At 41.4% G+C, this 26305-nt stretch overlaps 1 protein-coding gene across 4 annotated transcripts in view; it reads right to left on the bottom strand.

Moving 5' to 3' along the window:
* The window catches only part of LOC135517611 (probable ATP-dependent DNA helicase HFM1), a 30784-nt gene continuing 4479 nt past the window's right edge, over positions 1-26305 (bottom strand). For 3 of the 4 annotated variants that reach the window (XM_064942081.1, XM_064942098.1, XM_064942108.1), the window contains 30 exons: positions 20812-20967; positions 20311-20511; positions 20098-20213; positions 18322-18365; positions 18085-18186; positions 16917-17062; positions 16630-16724; positions 13410-13543; positions 12911-12958; positions 12714-12794; positions 12331-12422; positions 12048-12154; positions 11924-11971; positions 11599-11696; positions 11334-11468; positions 10324-10409; positions 10002-10085; positions 9665-9822; positions 9245-9348; positions 8864-9073; positions 8662-8724; positions 6942-7066; positions 6663-6730; positions 6238-6344; positions 4223-4306; positions 3542-4009; positions 3209-3281; positions 2569-2674; positions 2227-2363; positions 1-2104 (listed from right to left, as the gene is read on the bottom strand). In XM_064942081.1, coding sequence (XP_064798153.1) covers positions 2038-2104; positions 2227-2363; positions 2569-2674; positions 3209-3281; positions 3542-4009; positions 4223-4306; positions 6238-6344; positions 6663-6730; positions 6942-7066; positions 8662-8724; positions 8864-9073; positions 9245-9348; positions 9665-9822; positions 10002-10085; positions 10324-10409; positions 11334-11468; positions 11599-11696; positions 11924-11971; positions 12048-12154; positions 12331-12422; positions 12714-12794; positions 12911-12958; positions 13410-13543; positions 16630-16724; positions 16917-17062; positions 18085-18186; positions 18322-18365; positions 20098-20213; positions 20311-20511; positions 20812-20967 — 3543 coding nt within the window. In that variant the 3' untranslated portion in view covers positions 1-2037. The remainder of the gene's footprint in view (positions 2105-2226; positions 2364-2568; positions 2675-3208; positions 3282-3541; positions 4010-4222; positions 4307-6237; positions 6345-6662; positions 6731-6941; positions 7067-8661; positions 8725-8863; positions 9074-9244; positions 9349-9664; positions 9823-10001; positions 10086-10323; positions 10410-11333; positions 11469-11598; positions 11697-11923; positions 11972-12047; positions 12155-12330; positions 12423-12713; positions 12795-12910; positions 12959-13409; positions 13544-16629; positions 16725-16916; positions 17063-18084; positions 18187-18321; positions 18366-20097; positions 20214-20310; positions 20512-20811; positions 20968-26305) is intronic. The other variant, XM_064942089.1, reaches the window with a different exon arrangement.

Genomic DNA, 26305 nt, shown 5'->3' with positions numbered 1-26305 from the left:
TTTTTTATCTTTATTTTACTAGGCAAGTCAGTTAAGAACAAAATCATATTTACAATGACAGCCTAGGAACAGTGGGTGAACCGCCTTGTTCAGGGGCAGAACAACATATTTTTACTTTGTCAGCTCGGGAATTTGATCTAGCAACCTTTCAGTTACTGGCCCAACCCTCTAACCACTAGGCTACCAGCGCCCCGTATCGGTGCTCATTGGCCGTTGGAAATCAGAAATTAAACAATGAGTGGTTTGGAATGAATCAGTGGATAACTGTCAGCGTTGCAAAGCGATCACTAGCCTGCTATTCAGTGAAGAGGGTGTGTGGTCCAAGTCTGGGTTTAAGAGTCTATTTTCCAAGCTTAAAAGGATAAACATTCACATGCAACACCATGGGCCAGAAAATGTTAAATACATTTGCCATGCTGTCAATCCTGCATGACTTCTGCCATGTTCAAAACAACTGAAAAAATAGGAACAGGAAAATCTCAGACTTCAGTGAGTTCAAGACAACTGGGAACCCGGAAAAAAACGAGCTCTGACTGGGAAAATAAGTTTTGAACAGTCATCCAACTCGGAATTCCAAGGGAACTTGGGCTTCTTTTTAGATCAACCTTTTCCCGAGTTCCCAGTTGTCTTGAAAGCACCATAAATCCAGAGAATGCCAGACTTTGATTACAACATTTGACCACAAGAATGACTGCCGCGCCACTGTCCTTGTTCAAGTGGGCACTGCACAACAAGGTGAGTCCAAAAATGTCTTATATGCTGCTGCAGAAATGATGTAATATGTGAAGGGGATATGTATACTGTGGTTAAGAAAGTAATACTAAGTATATGTTGTGTAGTAGCTGTTAGTAGCCCATGTGCCTCACCCTAATAATTTGGTCCCTTTCCCCCTCATAACTGAGCCTACTGTTCTGACTTGGTGGTGCACATGTATCATATAGCCTGTTTTAGAGAAATGTCATCATCGAATATTGTAAGAGCTTTCACTGTCTTCTTATATGCCGCCTTTACTTATCCTACGGTTCTGACTTGGTGTACAGGGAAAATACTGTAAGAACGCCTCATGTTCTGAATTTTGTCACTGTATATTTCAAAAGTGCTGAACGAATAGTTATATTGACAACATCCGTCTTAGCTCGCTCATTAATGTCTTCATCGAAATTACGTATAGCCTCTTATCGTTCCCTTATGCCATAGTTTGTACATCTCAATTGCCCATAGAAACCACACTTGTTGCAAGTCAGCCATATCAGCTATGTTTTAAAAAAAGGCAGTAAACGAGAATGAATTAACTGTTTCGCTGCCAGACAAGGCCCCGCTAATGACCAGGTGTAGCAGTGGTAAGGATTCACTCCATTGTGCTGGAAAGAAAGCTCTGCTGTTGGGACAGGTTTATGTAGGCCCTAACAGTTTGTGGGCACCGTGTGTCATCGTCATAGTGCAATTAATGTATTGTTTAGTGTTGTGTAGTGGCTTTGCTGGCATGCATCAACAACAACAAATAACATTTGAGTTTTCCCCACCAAGACTTATATGCTAAAATCGCCACTGTGTACGAACAATCATGATCTGCCCAATTCTATACAACCATGAAAATAAAATTCAAAACCAAATAATTCCTTACTAACTTCTACCCCCCAAAAAACAAAATACCACTCGCCAGCCCCCCTACCACATTAAACTTTACCCATATCATGTGGAAACACTCCACTCATAGGATTGTCCACGCACACGCGTTTAGGTTTGATACTTTCCTAGATGTCAATATAAAAATGATAATATTCAGATATAATCCCCTCAGACTTCCTCTGAATAAATATTGTGTTTATTCAATTAAGTACATAGATATATAATACTTTTTTGACCACCTGCTAATGATGATCGAATGTTCCTACTCCTGAATGATAAACATTTTCAAATAGGATCAACAGTAAATCTAACAGTTCATCTCAAACAGCAAACAGTATAAATAAAGTATAACATACACAGTAACATGAAACATTGTCATGGAACCCGTCCATACAACTATATACACTTCTAAAATAGTCCATCAAATATACCCATGAATGCATCCACTTCCTTGCTGTTGTCCTCTCCCTGGAGCCTGCAATGATGAGGAATCATGCTATCTATCAATGATATAAAGTTATTGCATAATCTGCTTACAAGTTGTATTGATAAAAAGTAAAGGAAATGAACTATTCTTTCGCTATAGTCCCTCCATACCTTTTTCCAGTCGCATTGTCATTGTTTGGGGTAGTGGTCTTTGAGAAGAAATCAAACTGTCCTCCCAGTGGAGCCATGCTTGTATCAGTCTGTTTCGGGAAGGAGGGTGCTTTCACAGAGGGTTCACTGAATGTCCTCTGCAGATGGAAAATATTACTTTTCAAATGTGTTTGGAAACAAAATGGGCTAAAATATTTAAAATCATGTGATTTGTGTAAAAAACAACAACTTTTCATTCAATATCATAACAGAAGCCTTGGCTTTGTCGTCAGTTTAATTTTGACGTCAGATTCAGCATTGAGATGAAGTCAACTGAGTTGCTCGGGGTAGTTAGCAACTCACTGTGGCCTTGTTGTCAGAGTGGCTCCAGGGAGCAGAAGCCTGGAGGTTATATGGTCTGACTGAGAGACTAGTAACTGCTTTCTGAGGAATAACTGGGGAGGTTGACCTGGGACACACAAATAAAACATGACATTTTACATTGATAATCATTTGGTTTAGGACACATCAAGTATTTACAGATATAGGATCTTAATTTGATCGCCGTGTTGCAGGAGAACTTTCCTGCAATGCAGGAAATGTAAAACTAGTAGTGTATTTGAGGATTAAAAAAGGCTTCCAAAGTTAGTCATTTCCACTTTGAAATTTCAGATTTGATTTCCCCTTATGAAAAATGTATCAACTCTCCAAAAAAATTGCATTCATTATAATCACATAATTCACATTTCCTGTTGCAGCAGGATTATTTTCCTGCTATAGCAAACTGGCTCAAAATAAGATCCTACATCTGTACAACAGTACCAAGTTTCTACTTGCTGACATCTCTATAACCAGAAACTAGTTGGCATACAACCGGGAAATAACATCACTATCACGTCCCATGCCAAATATAGCCTGCTGGCAAAGATCACATTTAATTCAGTGTAATGACAGTGGTTTGACATCTTGTGACACAGTGAATTTTGGTACAAGTAGAACTCACCTGAGTGGGGCACTGGACACAGTGAAGCGGGGTTTGGGTTGTACATAAGTGGATGGTAGTGGTGTTGAGTGACCTGAAAACACGTGTCCATCATTTCATAATTAATTGAAGATCAGATCAAAATTACCAATCAAACTGTAATTGATGAACAGAGGGTTGGGGTCAATTCTATTTCAATTCAGTTAGTTCAGGAAGTAAAGTGAAATTCTGATTTCAATTCCAATGTTTCTTAATTATTTTCAATAAGGAAGAATTGAAATGAATGTTTACTTCCTGAATTGACAGAATTTTAATTAAATTGACTCCAACCCTGGATGTTCTGTAGTAGAATACCTTTCAGCTTGTCACGGTCAATCCCCTGAGTGTTAGCTACAGTGGTGCATGATGTCTCACTGGCATGAACTAAGTTGTCGTCGTCAAAATCATCCCATTCGTCTCCCAGGTCAAAGGTCACGCTGGGGGTGTGTGACGACGAGAGGAAGCCACTGTCATCGGTCAAGTCTACGATGGGACTCGGAGAGAAACTCCTGCTCTGGCTTTGGGGAGTGCTGTAACCGCTAGTCTGGCTTTGGGGGGTATTGTGACTCTGGGTTTCCTCCCTACTCTGGTTTTGAAGGTGAAAATGACTTTGGGGGTAACCCATGCTATGGGTTTGGTGGGTGCTGTGGCTCTGTGGGTAACCCGTGCTCTGGCTTTGAGTAGTGCTGTGGCTTTGGGAGTAACCCATGCCCTGGCTTTGGGGGGTGCTGTGGCTGAGTGACCCTCCGTTGTATGCACTGGGTTTCCTCCACATTGAAGTGCCTGAAAACATAGATGTTGATTAATGTTGAGAGATGAGATGTTGATGTAAAATGTATGTCTGTTTGCAGTGTTTGAAGTAAGTAGTCTACTGGAAAATAATATGATGTGCATACAGTATTGAATCTACAAGGGAGTACGACTTGGAATCATGGGATATGATTGTAAAAAAAATTAAAATATAGTATGACAGTTGTAGTAACTGAGAAGTCCTACTTTGTGACTCTGCAGGGGTTTGAATATGTGGTGGTTCCTCTTCTCCCATTGTCTGATATATGTCTTCCAGGTAGTCAGTATACTCTGTAGAGAGAGATCTTTTGAGTGACTCCTCTCAAGGGTCCATTAACTACCATTACTTTCCCACACTGCTGTATACTGGCAGCCGGCATGGCCCCTTTTTTGTCCCCCCCCCCCCCCCCCCAAAACGAATAATTGATAGAAATATGTTGAGAGTTAGAATACTAGTGGTGGAAAAGTACCCAATTTTCATACTTGAGTAAAAGTAAAGATCTCTTAAAAGAAAATGACAAAATTAAAAGTGAAAGTCACCCAGTAAAATACTACTTGAGTAAAAGTCTAAAAGTATTTGGTTTTACATATACATGTACTTAAGTATCAAAAGTAAATGTAATTGCAAAAATATACTTAAGTATCAAAAGTAAAAGTATAAATCATTTCAAATTGCTTATATTAAGCAAGCCAGCTGGCACCATTATCTAGTTTTTTAAATGTACAGATAGCCAGGGGCACAATACAACACGCAGACATAAATTACAAACAAAGTTTAGTGAGTCGACCAGATCAGAGGCAGTAGGGATGGCCAGGGATGTTATCTTGATAAGTGCGTGAATTGGACCCTTTTCCTGTCCAGCTAAGCATTCATAATGAAATGACTGAGTACTTTTGGGTGTCAGGGAAATTGTATGTAGTAAAAAGTACATTACTTTTACTTCACTACATACCTAATGAAAAGTCAAAAATAGAAATAGTAAAGAGTTACAATAGTAGAATACACAAGGTGCAATTTTCGAAATTTGGTTGTTCATCAGCATCTTTTCTCTTGTTATGTCAGTCACTGAAAGCAAAGAAAATGTATACTGAACAAAAATATAAACACAACATGTAAATTGTTGGTTGCATCATTCGTGAGCTGAAATAAAAGATCCCAGAAATGATTCTCACATTTTGTGTGCACATTTTTTTTTACATCCCTGTTAGTGAGCATTTCTCCTTTGCCAAGATAATCCATCCACCTGACACTTGTGGCATATCAACAAGCTCATGAAACAGCATGATCATTACACAGGTGCAACTTGTGCTGGGGACAATAAGAGGCCACTAAAATGTGCAGTTTTGTCACAACACAATGCCACAGATGTCTCAAGTTTTGAGGGATTGTGCAATTGGCATGCTGACTGCAGGAATGTCCACCAGAGCTGTTGGTAGAAAATTGAATGTTCATTTCTCTACCATAAGCCACCTTCAATGTTGTTTTACAGAATTTGGCAGGACGTCCAACTGGCCTCACAACCGCAGACCACCTGTAACCACGCCAGCCCAGGACCTCCACATCTGGCTTCTTCACCTGCGGGATCGTCTGAGACCAGCCACCCAGACTGCTGATGAAACTGAGGAGTATTTCTGTCTGTAATAAAGCCCTTTTGTGGGGAAAAAATCATTCTGACTGACTGGTCTTGGCTCCCAAGTGTGTGGGACTGGCCCCCAAGTGGGTGGGCAGGGGCGCAGATTAGGGCCTAATGAATTTATTTCAATTGACTGATTTCCTTATATGAACTGTAACTCACAAATCGTTGAAATTGTTGCAGGTTGTGTTTATATTTTTTGTTCAGTATAGATTGGTAAGTTAGTGGAAAGCTATCTAAACTTGGAGTAATCATAGTCAAATTACCCACTGGGGAACCCCCATTGATGTTGCTAGTTACTTTCACTCAGATATCGTATTAAAAACTCAAAATGTTTCTCTACGCCCATGGCAAAATGTGTAGGATTGCAGGAAATGAACTGTAAAACTTATTTTTTTAAATCTCACTGTCGAGTTGGGGGGCCACTAAAAAGCTAGGGCCAGCTCTGACTGCATGTGTGGGTATGGATGAGGGTACGCAGACCCACGAGCCACTGCGGCCCCTCATGATGAGTTCAGATTTTTTGTGGCCCCCACCCCATCAAAGTTGCCCATCTTTTCTCTAGAAGGATTCTGATACTAAACCTACCATGGTCAAAGTTCTCAAGATATGCCATCTCTTGGGGTGTTGCAAAGTCCTCAGCTGATTCCACACTCTGTTGTATTGTTGAAGCGCCATAATGATTACCTACAAACCTTCAAAACATTTTAAGAAACGATGAGGACAGTGTCAGATAGTTTGCATTGGTAATCAATTAACTCTGGGCGGCAGGGTATCCTAGTGGTTAGAGCGTTGGTAACCGAAAGGTTGCAAGTTCAAATCCCCAGAGCTGACAAGGTACAAATCTGTCGTTCTGCCCCTGAACAAGGCAGTTAACCCACTGTTCCTTGGCCGTCATTGAAAATAAGAATTTGTTCTCAACTGACTTGCCTAGTTAAATAAAGGTAAAACAATTTTTTTAACTCCAACCTGATGAACTATATGTTTTGGATGTGGAAAAAGAGTGTATGTACCTGCAAGCAGCAGGCGTATAAGAAAAGTGCTGAATGTTCGTAGCCCCAGTCCTACCACTCATTCTCATCTAAAGGAACAAGCAACAGGCAGACAAAACACAAATTCAGTTGACACATAAAACATTTAAAAAAGCTAAAACATGTCACGCTTTTGATTTCAATGCATGATTTATGCCAAAGTATGAATGAGTCTTGTGTGAGTCTCTTAAGTTAGAATTCAGCCCAAAGGGGTTATATTTTTTAAGGGACTGCTGCAGTTCTTGTCAGGTGTTCTCTCACTTTGAGGCGTTTGACTGGAGTCTCTGTCAGTGTGTCACTCCTGGTCTTCAGGTCTTGGAGGTAGGAGGAGAAACTCGAATGCTGATTCATAGGCCTCTTCAGAACCACCGGCACTCCATTTTGACCTGGGAAACATAATTAGGATATGAAAATACAGCACCTTCAGGAAGTTGACCCCTTGATCTTTTCTACATTGTGTTGTGTTACAGCATGAATAAAAATATATCAGAATGGAATGACTGTGTGTTTTTAGAAAAGTTTACTCAATATGTCAATAAGTATTAAACCCCTTTGTTACGGTAAGCCTAAACAAGTTCAGGTGTAAAAATGTGCTTAACAAGTCTGTGTGCAGTACGTGTTTAACATGACTGCTGAATGACTACCTCATCTCTGTACCCCACACATACAATTATGTGTAAGGTCCCTCAGTAGAGCAGTGAATTTAAAAAACAGATTCAACCACAAAGACCAGGAATGTTTTCCAATGCCTCACAAAGAAGGGCACCTATTGCTAGATGGGTAAAAATGAAAAAAAAAAGCAGACATTGAATATCCCTTTGAACATGGTGAAGTTATTAATTACACTTTGGATGGTGTATCAATACACCCAGTCACTACAAAGATACAGGCATCCTTCCTAACTCAGTTGCCGGAGAGGAAGGAAACCGTTCAGGGATTTCACCATGAGGCCAATGGTGACTTTTAAACAGTTACAAAGTTTAATGGCTGTGATAAGAGAGAACTGAGGATGGATCAACAATGTTGAAGTTACTCCACAATACTAACCTAATTGACAGAGTGAAAAGAAGTAAGCCTGTACAGAATAAAAATATTCCAAAACATGCATCCTGTTTGCAACAAAAAGCTAAAGTAACACTGCAAAAAATGTGGCAAAGCAATTAAGTTCTTGTCCTGAATACAAAGTGTTATGTTTGGGGCAAATCCAATACAACACATCAGGGAGTACCTCTCTCCACATTTTCAAGCACAGTGGTGGCTGCATCATGTTATGGGTATGCTTGTAATCGTTAAGGGCTAAGCACAGGCAAAATCCTAGAGGAAAACCTGGTTCAGTCTGCATTCCACTAGACACTGGGAGATGAATTTACCTTTCACCAGGACAATAACCTACAACACAAGGCCATATCTACACTGGAGCTGCTTACCAAGAAGACAGTGAATGTTCCTGAGTGGGCTAGTTGAAAATCTATGGCAATTTGACAGAGCTTGAGGAATTTTGAAAATAATACATGGGAAAATGTTGCACAATCCAGTTGTGGAAAGCTCATAGAACTCACCCAGAAAGACCCACAGCTGTAATCGGTACCAAATGTGCTTCTACAAAGTATTAACTCAGGGGTGTGAACACTTCTGTATTTAACTTTCAATACATTTGCAAAGATGTCTAAAAACATATTTTCACTGTCATTATGGGGTAGTGTGTGTAAATCAATGAGAAAAGTGTTTAAAAAAAATGAATGTAATCAATTTTGAATTCAGGCTGTAAAACAACAAAATGTGGAAAAAGTCATGGGGTATGAATATTTTCTGAAGGCACAGTACACTATAATACATTAATCAAACATTTTAATTATTCTAAGTGTCAATTGAGAAATGAAATGGACAGTTTTTGAGGACTAAAAATCAAACATTTTAATTATTCTAAGTGTCAATTGAGAAATGAAATGGACAGTTTTTGAGGACTAAAAACTTGACTCACAGCAGTCGTGGCCACACTGATCCTTGTTTTTGCAGAAGTGGTTACATTGTCTTTTGCCTGGAACTGGTTTTGAGGAACCGGAATTTCAGCGAAAAAAAGAAAAAGATATTGCACATTTTGTTTCAAAACAACAACAATAACAGTCCTGTACAACTTAGTAATAGCTTAAAGCATTCTAATGTTTGGTGTAAAATCAGCCTACCCTTTTCTGTGGATGTGGAGGTTCTCTTCTGTGCCGTAGCCTGTGTTTGCTGACCTGTTGGCTGTGTTCTCTGTGTTGCACCCTGTGATCTCTGAGCGTTAGCCTGTGCTATGTGCATCGTGTCATGTTGCTCAGGTGTGAATGATTCACCTCCGTACCTCTTTGGTCCAGAGTAGAAGACACTAAACTTCTGCTGAATGTCCAACCCCACTGCAGAGGAAGATCTCAGAGTAGTTAATAGAAGGTGTATATTCTTACTTATTACAATTCTCACTGAAAAATTTAATTAGACTTAAACTGCCTTTTATAAGTTTTATGTAGTTTGTCCAAGTGTATTTTGAACAATAACAAACGTAAAATCCTGACAGTTAACTGCCTGACCGTATTCTGAGCTGATTAGATTCACGCTGATCTCCTCTCCTTTGAAGGCTTTCGCCACTTCGATCTTCTTTGACCAGTTTCCCGACTTCAACAGCATCAAGTCTCTGGATGAACACACAATACAGTCGCTCTCCCTTACATATTTCTTTCCCTTTCATGTTCTCCCTCTCTTCTGCTCTCTTTCTTTCACTGTTTTCCTTCTATAAGTGTATGACAGCAACATTTAACTTCAAGCCTGCAGGTACAATGCTTTATAACTTGTTATAAGCATGTATGACCCTTTAACATGTTTTATAATACACTTTTAATATGTTCTGTCTCGACCTACAAGCTGTAGGTAAAGTGTGTCTCTATGCATGTGTGTATCAGGTCGTGTCTGTGTGTGACGACATTTCTGGAAATGCCAGTCCTAATCTTTACGTGAGTTTTTGCAGGAAGACCACGTTGTTGTCACAGTCCCCGATGATCATTGTGACATAGTGGTGGTCATGAGTGGTTCTCTTTGACAGTAGCTGTTCGTGGTTTTTCACATTCACGGTCACGACAATCTCTGCGGTGGCGATGTTGTATCTTGGAAGCTAAAACGTGAAAAATAAAAATGAAATTAAAGCTTGTGGGGGAGATGTATTCATTGATGTTAAATGATATAAGTATGGAAAATATTCTGCTACGTCCTGCTACCAAATATTTCTACAACGATTCACCTTGATGACCATTTCCGTTCAAACTACAATTCCACCAAAGCAAACATTTTTACCTGCTCCAAACTAACTTCATACTTGGGTAGATTCATGACAGCGTCTCTGATTTGGTTTCCAAACGGAGGATGTCTGTTGACAATCTAGAAAACATAAACAGACAACAAATATTTGCTTTTATTGTACGGGAAAGCACATTGTGACAACTGTCGATGTAAAAAGGTCTTTAAGCAAAACATTTAACTGACTGATTTGATCGAAAGCCGTGACGCTGCATGTTGGTCTCAAGGGGAAATGTCAATAAACCATGTGGAGATAGAGACAACAGTGTTGTTTAATGACTTTGTAGTTACAGTCATTCTCAGTTGATGCTATTCTCACCAGCTCCAGTTCCCTGGCGTTGGTCTGCTCTATCTTGTTGAAAGTGGTGAGCCCAGCGTTCACCATGGCCGTCGACAGAGACAACCCTGGATCAGATATCTGTGTTATTACAGCCATATATATATAAAATTATATTATAAATAAAGTCTCAGTTTTTAGCATCTCAATCTCAGTGTCATCATATGTCTATGGTTACAGCAATTTTCATGACTTTCATTTGTCTGGGAACAAAATCAATGGGTTTTTAAAGGCTGCAGATGCGGCATCTGCAAACCGACCAGTTGATCTCAATCAGTTTGATGGTGATACGCATTTAGATCTTCTTGAGATACACCGTGTTGCTTCGAAGTAGCCTACAGTGTCGTTGCGAATTATGTACAGTGAGCGAATTCCGGAGCAGATGGCATTAACAAACTGTAGCTTAGCCAACCTGTGTATTTTCCTAGTATTAGCGCCCTGTTGAGTATTGGCCACATGAGGGAAAATGCTTACAGTGAAATGCTTCCAGTCTTCCAGTAATGTTACACTATGCTATTATGTTGGGTTCTGTTATGTAGAATACTATCTTTATGTGACCTTGCAGACATTGATTCGGCTTTGATCTAGCTTGACTAAACAAGCCCCATTCGCCTGAGTAGCCTGTTCTCTGTGCGTAAAATAGAGAATATATAAATGCGCAGGAGGAAAAAAAACATGTCGGAACTGCAGCCACTCCGTTTGTAAAAAGGGTGTCTGACAGTGGAGGCTGGTGAGGGGAGGAAAACTCAATGTCTGGAGCGGAGCGAAAGGACTGGCATCAAACACGTGGAAACCGTGCGTTTGCTGTATTTGATACCATTCCATTATTCCGCGTCTAGCCATTACCACGAGCCCGTCCTCCCCAATTAAGGTGTCACCACCCTCCTGTGGTCTCGTAGCAACAGTAGGATAACCTACTACTGTTCTACAAGCATTGACAGTATTTTGCACACACGTTCTGTATTCATTGACAGTATTCTATGTCTCCTTACCTATTTTCTCCAGCTGCTTTGAGACATAAGGAGAGTCCTCCCACAGCTTGGCCGTGAAGCACTTGGCCAGTATCAGGGAGTTGAGTAGAGCAGAGAAGTCTGTCTTGGAGCGCTGGTTCAGAAACTCTGCCAAGCCTAATGTAGTTCAAAACACATAGACATTATCTTACTGAAGTGTTTTTCAAGCGTTGTCTATCAAGGTTGTCTATCAAATGAGGCTCACTGCTAATCATCTATTGTTAATGTGAAGTGATTGATAACTTACATCTGCTGATTCGGACTCCATTTCTGAAGATTCTCCCTGTGTCCTGTGCAAGTCCAAACTCTTGGATTGGAATGGAGCCAAACTGGGCTTGAATCAAACTGAGGGGGAAGACCGGTAGAGAGACAGAAGGGATGAATCTCAAAGGTCTTTCCTTGATTCCTCATGTGCCGAATTCCTCGTCTCCGCCTCAAGGCGCAAGGGAGGAAAAGACCCAAGGTTCAAGGAAAGACTTTTGAGATTCACCCAAAGAGAATACATGGCCTTCTCCAATGTCACCCTCCATTTTCTCATGATGGTACACTGTAGGGGTCTCTGCTTGACCTACCAGTTCACCTTCATCTCTTTGTTTTTGATCTTTCCCTCCATGGGATACCTGGATAAACAAAAGCCCAGATATCACCATTTACACCATCTTTATTGGAATATCATTTATTGAATTCCACTAAAACCTGATAGTGATCCTGTTCTTGTCCTTGTTCAACATGTTCAGGGTTCTCTTCTCGTTCACTCTCAGCTGCACGTCAGTGAACTCTCTGCCCTTCACCACCAATTCTATCTGTGTGAAGAAGACCCAGCTTCCATTTGAGTGGAATACAGAATCTACTCAACTCATCTATTCAAATGTCCTGTGTAACAAAACAACACAAACGCCACAAACAACACAATACAGACACTCAATATAAACAGTGTATGTGCATAATGAGAGACGCTACAGTGTTACTGTATACCTACCAGCTCAGGTAAGGTCTCAGTGCCTGTCACCTTGCTGAACTGCTTCATGGTGTCAAACGCAACACAGTACCTTGCCATCAGCCTGCCTGCCTCTGTACGGGATGAACACAATTACATGTCAAGGATATAACAGATTTCAGTTAACGGCTTTGGGATGCTGGAAAGCACATGCAAGTTTCGGGCAAGTCTATGGGTTAAATGTCCCCTTCCCCTGACGACATCCGAAATATGCCAAGATTAAGGAGACATCTATCTGTATCATTGGATAACACCAAACATGTACAGGGTTTGCACATTGTTTTACACTTCTGACGATAAACAATGTAACAAACAGTAAATGGCCATAGTAGCCTCTTGAACCAAAATGGTCAGTCGCTCTCAACCTGTAGCTTTGATGTTAACATCCTCATCCATGGAGATCAGACCAATGGAGGCCAGGGAATTCAAGTTCTTCAGACAGAGCTCTGAAGCAGGATGGGGAGAGAGATTATTCAGTCACACAAATGCTATCGTGATGGAGATATTCTGTCTTCTCAGATAAGAAGTCCATATAACAAAGACAAAAACAGCAATGCCACACCTTGCAATTTGTCTTCGATTCCACATCGGTCCAAGTCAGTGGAAAAGCCTGCATAAAAACGCACGGACAGTAAGTTGTTTTCTCTTCATGTTCAGTACCAGTCAAGAGTGTGAAAAGCTGTCATCAAAGCAAAGGGTGGCTACTTTGAAGAATCTCAAATATAAAATATGTTTTCATTTGTTTAACACATTTTTTGGTTGCTACATGATTCCATATGTGTTATTTCATAGTGTTGATGTCTTCAGTATTATTCTACAATGTAGAAAATAGTAAAAATAAAGAAAAACGATGAGTAGGTGTGTCCAAACTTTTGACTGGTACTGTATGTCCTCAGGTCTTTTGAGCAACTGTTTGACACTATGTTGTGAGATGTAAGCACAGGCTAATAACTGTAATGTAATAGACTAGCATCCATGCTAATGCTGTATCCATGCTGTACATTTGCTGGCTAATACTAATAGAGACCGGGGTCTTTCCAGTGTCTCTCCTTTTCCCTGACCATAGTGTTTGGGGTTCTTCAGAGCTCGGATGTAGAGGAAGCTGGAGCGGATCCAGTCCAGGGCCATGTTGACGTCTGAAATGGTGTGGAGGACAATCTCAGCGTTCAGGTGCTCCACCAGGTGGGTATGCAGGCTGAGTGGTCAAACAATAGGACATCACCATCACCATCCTCTACACAAGTATCATATACAGTTGAAGTGGGAAGTTTAGATACACCTTAGCCAAATACATCAGTTTTTCACAATTCCTGACATTTAAACTTAGTAATAATTCCCTGTCTTAGGTCAGTTACAGTCACCACTTTATTTTAAGAATGTGAAATGTCAGAATAATAGAAGAGATAATTATTTCTTTCAGCTTTTATTTCTTTCATCACATTCCCAGTGGGTTAGAAGTTTACATACACTCAATTAGTGTTTGATAGCATTGCCTTTAAATTGTTTAACTTGGGTCAAACATTTTGAGTAGCCTTCCACAAGCTTCCCACAATAAGTTGGGTGAATTTTGGCCCATTCCTCCTGACAGAGCTGATATAACTGAGTCAGGTTTGTAGGCCTACTTGCTCGCACACGCTTTTTCCGTTCTGCCCACAAATTTTCTATGGGATTGAGGTCAGTGCTTTGTGATGGCCATTCCAATACCCTGACGTTGTTTTCCACAACTTTGGAAGTACGCTTGGGGTCATTGTCCATTTGGAAGACCCATTTGCGACCAAGCTTTAACATCCTGACTGATGTCTTGAGATGTTGCTTCAAAATATCCACATCATTTTCCAACCTCATGAAGCCATCTATTTTGTGAAGTGCGCAAGTCCCTCCCGCAGCAAAGCACCCTCACAACATGATGCTATCACCACCGTGCTTCACGGATGGGATGGTAATCTTCGGCTTGCAAGCCTCCCCTTTTTCTTCCAAACATAACAATGGTCATTATGGCCAAACAGTTCTATTTTTGTTTCATCAGACCAGAGGACATTTCTCCACAAAGTATGATCTTTGTCCCCATGTGCAGTTGCAAACCCTAGTCTGGCTCTTTTATGGCGGTTTTGGAGCAGTGGCTTCTTCCTTGCTGAGTGGCCTTTCAAGTTATGTCGATATAGGACTCGTTTTACTGTGGATATAGATATTTTTTAACCCGTTTCCTCCAGCATCTTCACAAGGTCCTTTGCTGTTGTTCTGGGATTGATTTGCACTTTTCGCACTAAAGTACGTTCATCTCTAGGAGAACGCGTCTCCTTCCTGAGCGGTATGACGGCTGCGTGGTCCATGGTGTTAATACTTGCGTACTATTATTTGTACAGATGAATGTGGTACCCTCAGGCGTTTGGAAATTACTCCCAAGGATGAACCAGACTTGTGGAGGTCTACAATTTTAATGATAGTGAAATTTCCAAAACAACAAAGATCTAACGATCATACAAAACAATATCCCACATAGCAGGTGGGAAAAAGAACACACTAAGTATGATCCCCAATTAGAGGTAACGATATTCAGCTGCCTCTAATTGGGAACCACACACACACACACACCAACATAGAAATAGAATACCTAGAAACCCCCCTAGTCATGCCCTGACCTAAAACACCATAGAGAACAGTACCCCCCCCCCCCCAAAGGTGCGGACTAGATGGGGAGGGTTAGGACTAGATGGGGAGGGTTAGGGTTAGGAGGGTTAGGGTGGGCAACTAGCGTCGGTGGCGGCTCCGGTGCGTAGCACCCGCTCAAACAGCGGATCCGGCCATGGAGCGAGACTGGACGCCGTGCCTGGACTGAGCACCAGTGCAGAGGAAGGCTCCGGCCATGGAGCGGGACTGAACGCCATGCATGGGCTGGGCATCGGCGCAGTGGAAGGCTCCGGCCATGGACCGTCACTGGAAGCTACGGGCCGTGGACCGTAACTGGAAGCTCTGGACTGTGAACCGTCGCTGGAAGCTCTGGACTGTGAACCGTCGTTGGAAGCTCTGGACTGAGAACCGTCGCTGGAGTTTCCGGGCTGTAGACCGTCGCTGGAGACTCCGGACTGTACACACGCACTGGTGGACGAGTGTGGGGAGCCGGCACAGGACATACCGGGCTAGGGAGGCGCACTGGAGGCCTGGTGAGTGGAGCTGGCACATGTTGCACCGGACTGATGACACGCTCCTCAAAACACCTGCGCTGCAGCATAGTCCTAGCCAACATCTCTCTCCTCAAACTGCTCCATCGACTCACAGACGATCTCTGGCTCTCTCCTCGGCTCGGCCGACCGCCCCTTGTGCCACCCCAAAACAAATCTTGGGGTTGCCCTTGGGTTGTTTATGGCTGCGGACCCCGGCGTCGTCGCTGTCCTCCTTTACTCCTCGGCGACTCCCGCCAAGGAAGAGTCTCGCATCCACCTAATATCTCTTCCCATGACCAACTCTCCTTCACCTTCTGGGCAAGCTGCTTGGTCCTGTTTAGGTTGGATATTCTGTCACAACCGTCATATGAATAATTGGACCAAGGCGAAGCATGGGTAGAGTTCCACATTTTAACGATAGTGAAACTTCCAAAACATCAAAGATTTAATGATCGTGAAATACGTAGCGCACATAGGCACTCATACAAAACTATATCCCACATAACAGGTGGGGAAAAGGACAGCTGCCTCTAATTGGGAACCATACACACACCAACATAGAAATATAATACCTAGAAACTCCCCTGACCAAAAACACCATAGAGAACCCAGAGGGCTCTCTATGGTCAGGGCATGACATCTTGGCTGATTTCTTTTGATTTTCCCATGATGTTAAGCAAAGAGGCACTGAGTTTGAAGGCAGGCCTTGAAATACATCCACAGGTAAACCTCCAATTGACTCAAATAATGTCAATTATCAGAAGCTTCTAAAGCCATGACATAATTTTCTGGAATTTTCCAAGCTGTTTAAAGGCACCGTCAACTTAGTATATGTAAACCTCTGATCCACTGGAATTGTGATACAGTGAATCATAAGTGAAATAATCTGTCTGTAAACAATTGTTGGAAAAATGACTTGTGTCATGCACAAAGTAGATTTCTTAACCGACTTGCCAAAACTATAGTTTGTTAACAAGAAATTTGTGGAGTGGTTGAAAAACGAGTTTTAATGACTCCAACCTAAGTGTATGTAAACTTTTAACTTCACCTGTCAATTCATTTAACACAAAATTAAGTCGAATTAGGTTTTGGGGGTCTGTAAAAAGTAATGTCCCCATACCTGCTTTCGATGATTTCCGCTCCATTCATGAACTGCATGTACTTGTCTTTGGTTTGAGTCTTGGTCATGATCACTGCGGTCGCTGATGTATCAAACTAGAGAGGAGACATCGAAGGCAAAGCTGGAGATAGAGGTTATGCTTTTAGTTAGCGGTACACAAACAGATCACAAAGCAACTGAAAAGATGCAAAAAGGGCTGTTTTAAGACTGGGCACTTGTACAGTACACTGACGAGCTAAGCATGCTGGGAGTCTGGGGCTACTTGAGGGTTTGTCTGTGCTCCGTACCTGTGGCCGGCCTGCTCGGCCAATCATCTGCAGCATGTCGGCCTCGCTGTACTCCTCACAGGCGCCCCCGATGTAGTGCGTGGTGGACTTGATTACCACCAGGTGGGCTGGCAGGTTCACCCCCATCGCCAGAGTACTAGTTGTAACTGAGCCATTTCCCCAATAACTTCACACAATATTTCTTTGGTATTTCATATTACATAAACATGTGCCATGACAATGTTAAGGTCAATAATGTTTCTGATCCTGAAGTAGGGAGGAAGATTGTCGGTGAAGGATGCACTAAATATAGGCTGAGATAACAAAACACAACTATTCATTTAATCTCATTTTAACATTCTCTCATAAAGAGCAGATGTTCAACTTCATAAAAAAACATGCTTTCCCCGTCTCAAGGGGTTAAATAAAAGGACTTCAGTAAGTGCCATGAAACTAACTGGGTTGACCATAAACAGGGTTACAGTTTTCATCTTAAACCAGCCATAATCCCCTTGTGAAGCTTCTTGTGTGTAACAGTTAAACAAACAAAAAAATAATTTTAAACATTTCTAGCCTATTGGAAGTGTTATTCTCTTATTCTCAGTTTTCCACCACAAAACACCAGAAAATTGCCAAAAAGAGTAGAACCAGCTTTGACTTATTCCACATTTTCCTGTGTTAAAGCCTGAATTCAAAATGGATTAAATATATGTTTTTTCCTCACCCATCTACATACAATAACCCATAATGAGAAAGCAAAACGTTTTTGAAATGTATGCAAATGTATTGAAAATTACATACATAAATATCTAATTTATATCATTATTTACAGCGCTGAGTGACTCACCTGTGACTCATTCTGGATAAGTCTCCAATAAGAGCTTTGCACACATAGATTGTACAATATTTGGCATACATTTTTTCCCAAATTAGTTGTTGATAATTCCTAGACAACCATTTTCAAGTCTTGACATAGATTTTCAAGCAGATTTATGTCAAAACTGTAACTCGGCCACTCAGGAACATTCACTGTCTTCTTGGTAAGCAACTCCACTGTATATTTGGCCTTGTGTTGTAGGTTATTGTCCTGCTGAAAGGTGAATGAATCTCCCAATGTCTGGCGAACAGCAATTCAACTATGTAACTGTTTTAGCATGTACTCTACTCATGGAACGACGCAGATACTCACACAGCACAGGCAGGTCTCCCATGTTGAAGGCCTCCTCGATTCGCTTCCTGTCTGACACGTCAACTCCGGCGTGGTGGAAACCAACTCCAAACGACACCAAGTCTGGAAAAGAGAAAACACTGGGCTAGTAATTTCACATTCCTAACACAAAAATAGCTATACTCAAATCAATGAGCAATGTTTGCCTACATGGTACAGAAGAGAAGGAATATAAATTATTATAAATTCTCCACCGACCTCTGAGTTTTGAGTCCAGGAGAGAGTTCGCATAATTCACCAACCTGCAAACAGAGGATTCCATCAATTCAATCAGATCAAACTAAGCAGCAGGAAATGTGTATTGAATACAGTGCCATGCGAAAGTATTCGGCCCCCTTGAACTTTGCGACCTTTTGCCACATTTCAGGCTTCAAACAAAGATATAAAACTGTATTTTTTCGTGAAGAATCAACAACAAGTGGGACACAATCATGAAGTGGAACGACATTTATGGGATATTTCAAACTTTTTTAACAAATCAAAAACTGAAAAATTGGGCCTGCTAAATTATTCAGCCCCCTTAAGTTAATACTTTGTAGCTCCACCTTTTGCTGCGATTACAGCTGTAAGTCGCTTGGGGTATCAGTTTTGCACATTGAGAGACTGACATTTTTCCCCATTCCTCCTTGCAAAACAGCTCGAGCTCAGTGTTGTTGGATGGAGAGCATTTGTGAACAGCAGTTTTCAGTTCTTTCCACAGATTCTCGATTGGATTCAGGTCTGGACTTTGACTTGGCCATTCTAACACCTGGATATGTTTATTTTTGAACCATTCCATTGTAGATTTTGCTTTATGTTTTGGATCATTGTCTTGTTGGAAGACAAATCTCCGTCCCAGTCTCAGGTCTTTTGCAGACTCCATCAGGTTTTCTTCCAGAATGGTCCTGTATTTGGCTCCATCCATCTTCCCATCAATTTTAACCATCTTCCCTGTCCCTGCTGAAGAAAAGCAGGCCCAAACCATGATGCTGCCACCACCATGTTTGACTGACAGTGGGTATGGTGTGTTCAGGGTGATGAGCTGTGTTGCTTTTACACCAAACATAACATTTTGCATTGTTGCCAAAAAGTTCAATTTTGGTTTCATCTGACCAGAGCACTTTCTTCCACATGTTTGGTGTGTCTCCCAGGTGGCTTGTGGCAAACTTTAAACTACACTTTTTATGGATATCTTTAAGAAATGGCTTTCTTCTTGCCACTCTTCCATAAAGGCCAGATTTGTGCAATATACGACTGATTGTTGTCCTATGGACAGAGTCTCCCACCTCAGCTGTAGATCTCTGCAGTTCATCCAGAGTGATCATGGGCCTCTTGGCTGCATCTCTGATCAGTCTTCTCCATGTATGAGCTGAAAGTTTAGAGGGACGGCCAGGTCTTGGTAGATTTGCAGTGGTCTGATACTCCTTCCATTTCAATATTATCGCTTGCACAGTGCTCCTTGGGATGTTTAAAGCTTGGGAAATCTTTTTGTATCCAAATCCGGCTTTAAACTTCTTCACAACAGTATCTCGGACCTGCCTGGTGTGTTCCTTGTTCTTCATGATGCTCTCTGCGCTTTTAACGGACCTCTGAGACTATCACAGTGCAGGTGCATTTATACGGAGACTTGATTACACACAGGTGGATTGTATTTATCATCATTAGTCATTTAGGTCAACATTGGATCATTCAGAGATCCTCACTGAACTTCTGGAGAGAGTTTGCTGCACTGAAAGTAAAGGGGCTGAATAATTTTGCACGCCCAATTTTTCAGTTTTTGATTTGTTAAAAAAGTTTGAAATATCCAATAAATGTCGTTCCACTTCATGATCGTGTCCCACTTGTTGTTGATTCTTCACAAAAAAATACAGTTTTATATCTTTATGTTTGAAGCCTGAAATGTGGCAAAAGGTCGCAAAGTTCAAGGGGGCCGAATACTTTCGCAAGGCACTGTACCTGTACATCTCTAAATAATGAAAAGGGAAGTAGCTCAACCTTTGTTTGTGTTCAATACTCATGATGAACCTGGCATCCTTGGCCAGAACAGTGGCCGACTGCTGGACTCCTTTCCTTGTTGAACAAAACTGTTTAAAAATATATTTAAAAAAAACCTGTGTGTGAAATATTAACAATGACAATACTTACTTAAACATATAAATATGGTACTGGTCAAGTCTACATTTCAGAGACCCAAAGAGAGTTCCTCACAACAAGTGTTGGTTTCTGGTCCGAGTAGGTCTGGATGATGTTGGCCATCTTGTAGTTGAGTGACAGGTCGAACTTGAACTCAGTCTGGTTGCTGTTGCAGGGGAAACCCAGCACTACTTTCCTCAGTTTTACCGGTCTGTGACTCTCATCCATCTCCAGACAAGTAGCAGGGTCTCTGTCGTCACACAGCCAGTCTGCTATCTGCCATGCCAAAACATTGAACACAGTACGGAGAAGTAATTTCTTCAAATAAATGCTCCTTTTAATGATAATCAGTAACTAGCAATACTATCGAGCTCCCACCTTTCCTATTTCCTATGTCTCTAAAGGAGACAGGACTGCGGACATAATAACAATATAACAAGACACGGAGATGCATGTGTCGGAATGGCAAATGATGAACAGAAAGGGAAAGAATGACTATAGTGAAGGAAGTCTCTTTAGAGTATTTGCATATGGCCAAAGTGTGACATCACCCCTCTTTGACCCTCAACCACTTACATCCTTGGTATTGGGGATGGTGGCGGAGACGGCCACAAATCTCATGGAGACATCCTCCTGAGGGTTCTCTGCTGCACGGTAGGCATGGACCGCCTTCATCCTGCTCACCACCACCTCTAGTGTGGCTCCACGCATAGGGTCCTTCACCACGTGCACCTAGAAAAACAGAGCCAAAATGGATTATATTTAGTTGTCAATATAACACATGTATAACACAATAATAGACAGATATTAGAGGGCTTGCAGTTGACATACGATGCCTCCTGGCAGCCATATTGGAAGACCACCGAATTAATTCCGTCAACAGACGAGTTGCTACCCCAAACTGCACGATAACAGTGCCTAAAACTAGTTGATTCATCACCACGGTCATTTTCTGTGGATTCGTTGGCTGCTCTAACAAGGCAGGAAAGACAATGGGAGAAAATATGTTCCCAGCAATCATGAAACACAATTGGTTACGCCAATGAGATAAGACTCAAGAGCTGTCAGAAATGCGAAGAAACCTTTTTGCCCGTCAATACCTGAATCCAGACAGCTCTCAGTACAGGGTCTGCTACGATCTTTTCATCACTGGTAAATCAAGTCTGATCAATTTCGAATTTAGTTTAGCTGTTATGCTATCCAGGTGTTAACAACACTAAGTTACCCAAAAGTAGCTAACTAGATAGCTTGTAGTCTAGCTATTAGCATGTGTAGAGTGAGTTTCACATTTTGGGGAGGCAATTTTTTCACCATAGAAAGGCAGCTTTATAACAAGGGATTGCATACCTCTATCATTGCATTTGCAGACTATTGTAAGTATACAATTCCTAATGTGATGAGTAGATTGGATAGTGATAATTTAGGCTATAAATAAACGCTTAGCACCGGGAAAAATGTGGCCTTTGATATACATTTGATGCAATTCTTCTACACTTTATAGGACTGGAGACATTAGCAGAATATTATTTGATACGATGGCCTACTCTACTGACAACAGATCAAGAAAAACGACCGTGTCTCGAATGCAACCATGTAATCTAGAATATTACACTAATTTGACAAAAGCTTGATCCCTTCTAGCCATGACCATGAAAAGGAGAGATGCAAATTGTAACATATGACGTCCATATATAGCCTGGAGGACAATTATTAACCAAAATAACTCCAGTGGTTATTATATATTCATATGATAACCCAATGATATTTTGTTGAGAACTTTATTCATAAGAGGGAAAATGTGTGGACATGACATCATAGGACAGAGGCCTCAATGGGATAGGACAACCTGCCTTTGTTGGACTATTGGTTGTTCCAGCCCAACAATAGTTTAATCTTCATGTGACACTAAAACACCTGAATGAATTAAACACAATCGAACAATTAAGAGCCCTGGTGGTATAGGTGACCTAAATAAGTGCTATTCTAACATCAGGGGTGCTTTTAATTGGTTTATGTACTACTGTAGGTTCACCAGCTGACCTCTTATCAAGACACCCACGTCGACTGGATTCCCACTGTGAAGGTGAGCGGTGCTGCAGCAGCATCTACTACTTTAGGAAACATCACTCAGTTATACGAGATGGTTGCCATATGCAGTGCTTTGGACAATTTCAATTAATCCTGTTGTGCCATTTGAGTAGAGCGCCTTCTCCTTGTCGTCATGACAAAAGTGCCTCCTTAGACCATGTCTGTATTGTTGTATGGGTGAAATGAAAAGCGTTGTCATCTATGCTTTGACTGGTCCCATTGAATAAAAAAATATTTCTTATAGCCCAACTATTTTCTTTCTTTTACAATTTCAACACATTTAGCAGAGACAATGCAATTGCTGTGTAGCCACTCAGACCTTCTGGGAGAAAAGTATCTGGCATTGAACTTGGTGGTAGTAGTTATGTGTGTTTGAAGCGAAGGATCCCATTATCTGCTTCTACCGAGATTACAAGGGTTGCATTTGCACAATGGTTGGATTTGCACAGCGCAAGGCATGTACAAAATTTTGTGTAACTGATTAGCTTCATACATTGTCTACTGGTATTGTTTTTAAATTGAGAACAAAGAGCTGAACAATATGTAAACAATGTGTGAGTTAAGCTATTCTCTGCTTCAGATGCAATGTCAAGGGGTGCATAGCAAATGCCCATGAGGCTAATGCCACCATACTGTAGGCCAGTGGTTCCCAACTCCGGTCCTCGAGTACCCCCAACAGGAGTTTTTTGTAGCCCCGGACAAACACACCTATTTCAACTAATCATCAGGCCCTATGAATTTAATCAGGTATGTTTGTCCAGGACTAAAGCAAAAACATGTGCTGTTGGGGGTACTCAAGGACTGGAGTTGGGAAACCACTGCTGTAGGCATATGGCTGCATTGGCACTGCATGCCATTATCAGCTAATGGGTTCACATATCCTGAAAAAATTATGACAATGAAATAAAACTAATTGGAGAGCTTATGACTGAACAAAAAGGTACTGCTAATTTGAGAATACAACACAAACTAGAGACATAGTCCCCTCTTTATTGCAGGATTGTGATCTGTGATTAATCAACATCGACACTAGTTATTCTTGAATAATAGTTAACATAACAATTAAAACAACTTTTAACACTTCAAAGAATCAACACTATTTCATATAATTTCAAAGTGTTATAAGTAAGCTAACTCATATGTAAAGGTTTGACATTTTAGTAACAAGCAGGCTATTACTATTAAAGCATAATTTAAAGGGAACAAAAAAAAAAGTCAATACCAGAAGTGGCTAACCTCGCTCCACTGACCCCTGATTTACTGGGTGAGCAGACTTGTTCCAGGCCAGCAATAGCACACTTGATTATTAACTAATTATGTTCGATACATTGATGCTGTGTTTATCGCCCTCGATCCCAGTCTGTTGTCCCCATATGCGTCAAGATGGCTACCATTGCCCCGTAGCACTCACTTCTATCATCATGAAGTGTTTTGAGAGAGTAGTCAAGGATCATATCACCTCCACCTTACCTGTCACACTAGAACCACTTCAGTTTGCATACCTCCCCAACAGGTCCACAGTCGCCATCACACTGCCCTATCCCATCTGGACAAAAGGAATACCTATGTAAGAATGCTGTTCATCGACAACAGCTCAACATACAACACCATAGTACCCTCCAAGCTCATTATCAAGCTGGAGGCCCTGGGTCTTAACACCGCCCTGTGAATTGGATCCTGGACGTTCTGAGGAGCCGCCCCCAAGTGGGGAAAGTAGAAAACAACATCTCCACTTTGCTGACCCTCAACACTGGGGCCTCACAAGAGTGCGTGCTCAGCCCCCTCCTGTACTCCTTGTTCACCCACAACTGTGTGGACATGCACGCCTCCAACTCAGTCATCAAGTTTGCAGACGACACAACAGTAGTGGGCTTGATCACCAACAACGAGACAGGCTACAGGGAGGAGGTGAAGGCACTCGGAGTGTGGTGTCAGAAAAACAACCTCTCACTCAACGTCAACAAAACAAAGGAGATGATCGTGGACTTCAGGAAACAGCAGAGGGAGCACCCCCCTATCCACATCGAAGGGACAGCAGCGAAGGTGGAAAGTTAAGTTCCTCGGCATATACATCACAGACAATCTGAAATGGTCCACGCACACAGTGTGGTGAAGAAGGCACAACAACGCTTCATCAACCTCAGGAGGCTGAATAAATTTGGCTTGTCACCCAAAACCCTGACAAACTTTGACAGATGCACAATTGAGAGCATCCTGTCGGGCTGTATCACAACTGCACTGCCCTCAACCGCAAGGCTGTTCAGAGGGTGGTGCGGTCTGCATAACGCATCACTGGGGGCAAACTACCCGCCCTCCATGACACCTATAGGAAGGCCAAAAAGATCAAGGAAAACAACCACCCGAGCCACTGCCTGTTCACACTGCTACCATCCGGAAGGCGAGGTCAGTACAGGTGCATCAAAGCTGGGACAAGAGACTGAAAAACAGGTTCTATCTCAAGGCCATCAGACTGGTAAACAGAAATCACTACCTCAGAGAGGCTGCTGTCTACATCACTGACCACTTTAATAAATGGATCACTAGTCACTTCATACAATGCCACTTTAATTATGTTTACATAACTCATATCACACGTACACTACCGTTCAAAAGTTTGGGGTCACTTAGAAATGTCCTTGTTTTTGAAAGAAAAGCTAATGTTTTGTCCTTTAAAATAACATCAAATTGATCAGAAATACAGTGTAGACATTGTTAATGTCAAAACAGAATAAAGTTATTTGTTTCTAGCCATTTTGAGCCTGTAATCGAACCCACAAATGCTGATGCTCCAGATACTCAAGTATTATTAGAGAAGGACAGTTTTATTTCTTCTTTAATCAAAAATTAGCCGTTTCCAGCTACAATAGTCATTTACAACATTAACACTGTCTACACTGTATTTCTGATCAATTTTAACAGACAAATGTGCTTTTCTTTAAAAACAAGGATATTTCTACGTGACCCCAAACGTTTGAACGGTAGTGTATATACTCTATTTTATACCATCTATTGCACCTTGCCTATGCCACTAGGCCACCGCTCATCCATATACTTACATGTACATATTCTCATTCACCCTTTTAGATTTGTGTGTATTAGGTACTTGTTGGGGAATTGTTAACATCAGCTAACCATGTGTATGTGACAAATAAAATTGGATTTGAATCAGGTGTGTTAGTGCTGGGCTGAAACAGAAGCCTGCACACCCAGCAGGGTTGGCCTGCTCCAGTTGTAATAGGTTTATACATTGTGTGACAAATACTGTATTTTTGTTCACTAAATTTGCGAACATAGGTACACATATAATCCATGGTATACAAGAATGTTAAAAGTTATTCTTTTGGGACCATCTGCAGACAGGGTTTCACAGCTCTTTGTACCTGAGGACAGAAAACATTACAAAGTAACAGGGCTCATTATCTTCAAATTAGACAGCACTGAATATTATGTAGATATATCTCTCTGTACTTTGTTTTTTTTTTAGCTGGGGACTGGAACTGGAGAATATTTTCAAAAATGTCCTCCCACAAAGGTACCTGCCCTATCCAGAGTAGCCTACTCTCCATTCTCTGACAAGCAGCAACAGACAGCTAATCCTATTCCATGGCTGTTGGCTAGCTACCCCGCTACAAATACATTTACAACAATAATTACATCAAAATAGCTAGCTAATATGAAGTTAGCAAACTGGTGACATTTAATTTTACTTAGCTAGCTATACAGTATGTAAACTTTTCTAACTAGCAAACATTACGTTAGCAGCTCATTTGAGTGACCCTGCACACTAAGTTTCTGGTGCAAGCTAGCTAATAATACATCGTTTTCGATCATTTTCAAAATAGATTTACTTACTTGAATAAGTTCTCCCACTGCCTCCGTTTTCTGGGTCTTTAGACAAACTAAATAATGGGCAATAATCCCAGAGTATCCGGTGGTAGCAAAACGCAGCCAGCCATGTGGACGACTGGAGAACTTCCATCAG

Source organism: Oncorhynchus masou, chromosome 3 (genome assembly GCF_036934945.1).
Source record: "Oncorhynchus masou masou isolate Uvic2021 chromosome 3, UVic_Omas_1.1, whole genome shotgun sequence".
NCBI lineage: Eukaryota > Metazoa > Chordata > Actinopteri > Salmoniformes > Salmonidae > Oncorhynchus > Oncorhynchus masou.
This window is presented reverse-complemented; position numbering and strand designations above follow the sequence as displayed.